Source organism: Acyrthosiphon pisum, chromosome A3 (genome assembly GCF_005508785.2).
Source record: "Acyrthosiphon pisum isolate AL4f chromosome A3, pea_aphid_22Mar2018_4r6ur, whole genome shotgun sequence".
NCBI classification, from domain to species: Eukaryota; Metazoa; Arthropoda; class Insecta; order Hemiptera; family Aphididae; genus Acyrthosiphon; species Acyrthosiphon pisum.
Window position 1 is genome coordinate 33,232,279 of NC_042496.1, and position 6,277 is coordinate 33,238,555.

Sequence of the window (6,277 nt, forward strand, 5' to 3'; positions counted from 1 at the left end):
CTAAAGTAAGTACTAAAATATGTACTTATTTACCAAATATGTAAAAATATGTATTTATACCAAAATATGTAAAATAAATTTGAGTTTATTTTAATTAGAATGATCTAAATCGTATACATTTTTTATCAAAGTTAAAATACCTCATTTCAATAAAAATATGTATTTACAATAAAATCCGTTCCCTACCATGTCCATAATATATTATAATAAATTTAAAATTTGATAGGTATGTTACATTATAAAAGGAAAATTAATATTTAAAATAAAACACAAAGTCTTTCATTGTTCATTTCGAAGATACTTAAAAAAATAATCACTCAAACTTAATTTTTAAGTTATAGTCGAAAAACTTAAAAATGCTCAATTCTTAGAAAAATCGTGTTTTTGAGTTTAAAATACTAAGAATTTACTTTTTTGGAATTTTTTTTTTAAATGTTGATATTTTTATGTTCAGCGTGTTGGTGAAATCATAATTTACTTATCTTACTTGTTTTGTTATTGTTTGTACACCACGTAAAAGTGTAAAACCTACAATTCATTTTTACGTGGTTTATTAATAATATCTTAAAAAGTAAGTAAGATAGGTAAATCCTGATTCCATCTTACGTTGAACATACAAATATCAACAATTTCAAAAAAAAAAAGTTCCTTCGTTTGGGAATTACCTAAACCAGTAGCGTACGCAGGATTTTAGTTCGATTAGCGTTTTACCCGAGTAAATAATTTACTTTATTTTTTTCTAAACAGTTTTCATATAGTTGCTTATAAACCTATAACTATAACTTATATTATAGATAGTCTCAAATGTAGTCCGAGTGTTTAACTTGGACACCTGCAGGCCATCTATAAAGAGCCTCTTCGGGTCGTAATAATAAACGTGTTAATACTAGTAATACTCGATGGACGATGATACATGATGACACACCATCCGACGATTATGGCACTATGGCAGACGTTTAGCAATGTTCTAAATCAGTCAAAAAACTGAAACTGTGTCGACGTCTTTGTCATATTTAACAATTTAGTTTATATCTATTAAAATGCCCAATAATTATTGACCAAAAGTATTGAAATGGTGGTGAATAAGATTTATTTTGTAAAAGGAACAAATTTTAGGGGGGGTTAGAAAGTCAGTAGGTACCCTAGAAGTTAGAACCCCGCGTACGCCACTGAACTAAACAGCTTATCTACATTGAATTATTTAAAGAATCGACCTTCTTAGCGCTCCTGGCGGACCATTCCCACATTAAATGCCGTCAAAAAAAGACTCACTTTCGACCACGGTTGTAGATATATCTACGAATGTCTACGCCGTATTATCTACATCGTGATATTAATATGTATTATCTATGCGTCAGTCACGGCCACTCGGGAGATATCTCATTATCTTTAGTTTTTATTATTTACAATAACTCTCGTAGTCTCATCTTACACTGTTCACAACTAATACCGATGAACGACTGTTGTGTAGACGTATAGTTTAGCCTAAGCCAGTAAACTGAATAAGCTCAAGATTCGGGGAAATAACTCAAACTATCATGGATTACTCTTGCACAAGGGTGCAATAAACTTTGAAAAAACCCGGATTTATTTCGGTAGGTAGGTAGTAGTAGAATTAGTGTTTTTACGAATTTTTTTATACTTAACCAAATTGTATAGATTTCGTTTAAAATGAACGATACTCAACAAAGAGATGACGACAAGTCCGACAAAAGCTATGATCAGAACTTAGAAAAACTGAATGACTTGAATTTGCGAGAAGAAAATGAGGTTTCAGAACGGGACAAATGTACGCCCACGCTTGATTATCTTCAGGTACCTACCATAAATGGAGATATCCTTTGGCTCGACAATTTTTATTTTTTCATCATATTTCATTGTCTTTTAGTCCGTTATTAAAGAGCTGTATACGTTTAATAAAAATTCATTAGAAAATAATACCGAAAAGGTATCTTACAACAATGAAGTACTCAATGAAAAGATTAATGAAGTATTAACATTGCTGAAAACAAATGAAGGTAATAACATAAGCACTTTCCTTGGTCCAAATTATAAATAGGCATCTCTTTAACTTTCAGAGGCTGCAGTTGCTGAAAACAAAGCACAGTATTTTTATTTATTGGGCAGAACTTTGAGTGTTACTCAACCAGTGACTGAAGAATGTATTAATGTATATTCCAAAGCTGTCAAACTCAATCCAACACATTTAGATGCCTGGAATTCGCTTGGTGAATGTTTAGTACATTTGAAAAGGTTTTCTGAAGCCAAATATTGTTTCCTTGCCTCACTGAAACACGTAATTAATAATATGTTATTTGTAGTGTGGATTTAAATGTCCTACACAACAACAAAAAATTGTATTTTATGATACCATCGCATTTGATGCAATATTTTAATGAAACAAACTATCTGTATTCTGTATGTATCTGCTAGCGTGTGACATAAATTTTGTTGATTAGACCAAATTGCGGTGGCCGCCACTTTTGTTGGTACATAATGGTTAAAACATAATACGTAATAAGTGCTATGATTTATATGCATTTGCATGTTTTTTTCCTTGAGTCCAAATTGATTGGTTGTCAGGTATATCCACATTTTAGATTAGTCTCGATTAAATAGAACAACTGTTTTTATATATTTTTGCTTATTTTGAACAAAATGATTTGTTCAATTTTTGAAAATCTTTTGAATTTTAAATGGTATTCATCTAATGAACGTCTATAATAATTATCAAGTTGTTGTAAATTTACTATTTAATCTTATCTTGGTCGGATGTCCGATAGGATTGCCTATACGTTATTTTAGTTTTGCATAAGCATAACAAATTTTAGTCAATATAAATCCATTCATCGTTCCAATTGCCAGTCATTCGTGTTTCAAAATTTGAATGAATATGACTACAGCAATATGCAATGTAATAATAACTACTTAATACTTATAACAAATGGTTATTAATTAGTAGGTAGGTTCTGTTTCAATTAGTTTCTTGTTTTTATCTAAAAAATATTAAATGTTATGTAAAAATAAAACAAATAAATTGTTTTTGCATATTTTTACAAAAAAGTATATATTTTGAAATTTGTTATTGTATATAAATCATAACCCCAGTAATAACTAATAAAAATAATAAGATTAAGTAATTTTTATAATACTTATTTAAATTTTTTGTTCATAGTGGGCACTTTTATTGTAAATTTGTATCAAATTTTATCCATTCTTATAAAATATACAAACAATTTACACAATAATTAAAAAAAAAATTCCCTAATAATTTAAAAAAAAGCTCCAATAATAAAAATATTTTAAAAAAAATACAAAATAAGTTTTATTTTTTAAGTTATTTTATATATAACGCTACCTACATTAAAGGACTTTTATATCCTTTTCATAGTATTTTAGTGTTGCACATTTTTAAATGTACTTATATTTTTATCTTTCTGTTCCAGGGTAAATGTAAAGTCATTTTGAGGAATCTATCTATTATAATGCGAGAGGCTCAGTTGTTGACTAATGAAAATGTTAAGGAAAACCTCAATGCTGGTATTGAGTATGCAAAAGAAGCTGTTGAATTGGACACTACTGATGGTGAATCATGGGCAATACTTGGAAATGCTTATTTATCCTTATTTTTTAGAAGACAAGAAGATAAGCTCCTTAGACAATCAATCAACTCTTTTGAGAAAGCAGTAAATTAATACATTCATTTAATACACTTAAATTATTATTAATTTTACATTTTTAAAATTATATTTAGGTCAAAGACCCTGTAGCTGCCAAAAATGCTGATCTCCATTTTAATAGAGGCGTTGTAAGTCAAACTTACTTGTAAAATGTGAATAATTAATCGTTGGATTAAATGTTGTGTCATTAGGCTTTAAAGTATGGGGAAATTTATACGGATGCTTTATTGAGCTTTGAACAAGCCTCAATATTGGATCCAATGTGGACTACAGCTAAAGAAACTTTGGAAGATCTTATTAAATATTTGACCTCAACACAAACATTATATCAACGCAAGGGTCAGGTCAAAAGTAAGAGACTGCAACAAATGACAGAGGTACTATTACACCGCATATGTAATGTCCATTATTATAAAATATTATATTGTTTTATTAATTTGTACAATCAATTATAAATAAATATTGAAACTAAACTGATTAGAATAATAGTGCTTTTTTGTATTCTCATAATTAGTCATTAAATCCAAGTTGCTTGGGATTGTACAACAATAAAATAAAAACATTAAAAGGTCATGTAATGTTGGAACACATTCCACTATCAAAACTTAAAGCCGGTTTTAATGCTAACAATGTAATATGTGGCCGAGTAGTATGTGTTGTATACAATCAGGAGCCTGTCCCTTAGTAAGTATAATTTATAATATTGTGATTTAAGTAATTTTTTATTAAGACATGTTCAAAATAATTTTACAGTACATTCTGCCTGGTGGATAAAGAATTATCATGTGTTGTTGTATCGGTATACAACCTGGCTCAGGGTAGAGGACCGATCATAGGAGACTCTGTGGCCATTCCCGAACCTTATTTGACTCATATTGATGCGAAATATATAAATCAGGTTTGTTTCTCCAAAAATGTAATAAATAAAATTAAAACATATATTTATATATTGCTTATACTATTTCCAGACATTCCAGTACCCTAGCATAAGAGTAAACCTTCCTTTAACCATGGTGGTAAACAAGAAAAATGTAAGTGCAGAATGTGTATCTCAACCACGGTTTTCATCCAAACCGTTTTAATAATTGTTTCTATTTTCTAACACCATACATTTTGTATAGTCAATCAGTTATGATAATTATTATTATAAAATTGTATTTTATAAGCTTAATTTAACTAACATTGTCGACAACAATTGTAAATACTTTAAATTATTAGTGAACTACTTTCATTATATAGAAGACCTTCCATCACTAATTTTGTACTATCAATTGTATTTCTTTCTTTTTTACATTTTATTTATACTTTTTTACACAAAAAAAAAATATACATTAACCTATTAACGATGATAAAACTTTTTTTTTTTCATATTGTCATCTATAATTTTTACATGATACAGTTAAAGTAAGTTAGTAATATCAAGATTTTTGTTAGAGTGTTAAATTGTAAACTCATTATATTTTGATCTTAAAGTGATAATTTAAATTTAATATTTATTTAACATTTTCAGTGATTTATGTCTAAAAATGTTAACATGTTTTGTTATTTTAAACTATAATAATGTCCAATATATAAATATATTAATGAACGTCTTAGTATTCATTTTAATGTAAAATATTATGCTGTGAATAAAAAATTAAGATTTTATTTCAGATGAAATTAGTATTTGTTATAACATTATAATGTTCATAAAAAAAACCAACTTTTAATCTAATCAAACATTGAACCTACTTTCTTAAATTGTAAGAAAATAATAAAACATTTGATTAATTTCTTAGAAACTGTTCATTTATATTTTAAATGTATAATTAAGCCATATTTACCAATTTTTTAGAATGTAACAATATTATATAATATTAAACTATTATTTTGGTAAATCAGTCGTCTCACTGACACTGTAAAATTTTTTTTAATGCATAGGACTGGTATTTGGTCAAATTACACCAAAATGTATTTAAATACTGCTTAAGTAATGTGATAATATTTAAGACTACTATAGATAAATAAGATAAATTTATGTATTTATATATACCAATACAATTTATAAAAATAAAAACTACTATAGCTTGACATATTTATATCTGTTGTTTTTAAATAAAATATGGTTTGTCTTTCTATGTGGATTAAAATTTAATTAAAAAAATATATTTAGTGTTAATTCACTAGTACACCAGTACACCACACACATAAGTCACCTCTAGATTTAGAATAAGTACCCACATTAGTCATTTTTAAGTAATTATGTCTCAAATCACTATTATAAATTAAAGTAGATAATTGAATTCCACAAGATTATGATTTGATTTTTAATTTGTAATATACACTATCGGAGTGGAATATACAAGTGGAAATTATGCAAATACATATTTTTTGTCATCCCTGCACCAAAAGTTAAATTTTCGATGCCAGTTGAAGCGCTCGAAAATTACCTCTTCCCTCTATTTTTCCCTAACGGTGGGTGGGTGAGTGGTTGGTAAAGTGGAAATCCCGGAATTTAGCGTGCGAAAAGTGGAAAATTCCCTACGCAGTGGTCAGAAAGTTTATAACTGTACAAATCAGATTAAAATATACTTGCTGGTAGGTAGGTTACAGGGGGG

General features: G+C 27.9%; 1 protein-coding gene across 2 annotated transcripts; it reads left to right on the forward strand.

Annotated features, from left to right (window-relative positions):
* Positions 1-1,276: 1,276 nt before the first annotated feature.
* On the forward strand, positions 1,277-5,758 carry LOC100162807 (tetratricopeptide repeat protein 5). 2 transcript variants are annotated; one of them, XM_008186183.2, is made up of 10 exons: positions 1,277-1,595; positions 1,660-1,815; positions 1,889-2,018; positions 2,079-2,296; positions 3,447-3,686; positions 3,755-3,808; positions 3,872-4,057; positions 4,195-4,364; positions 4,434-4,578; positions 4,649-5,758. In XM_008186183.2, exons 2-10 carry the CDS (start codon positions 1,672-1,674, stop codon positions 4,760-4,762), a joined length of 1,401 nt encoding a protein of 466 aa, XP_008184405.1. In that variant the 5' UTR covers positions 1,277-1,595; positions 1,660-1,671; the 3' UTR covers positions 4,763-5,758. The 2 variants fall into 2 exon arrangements, with proteins under 2 accessions (XP_008184405.1, XP_001952356.2); XM_001952321.5 differs by having other exon boundaries at positions 1,351-1,599.
* The last annotated feature ends 519 nt before the right edge of the window (positions 5,759-6,277 follow it).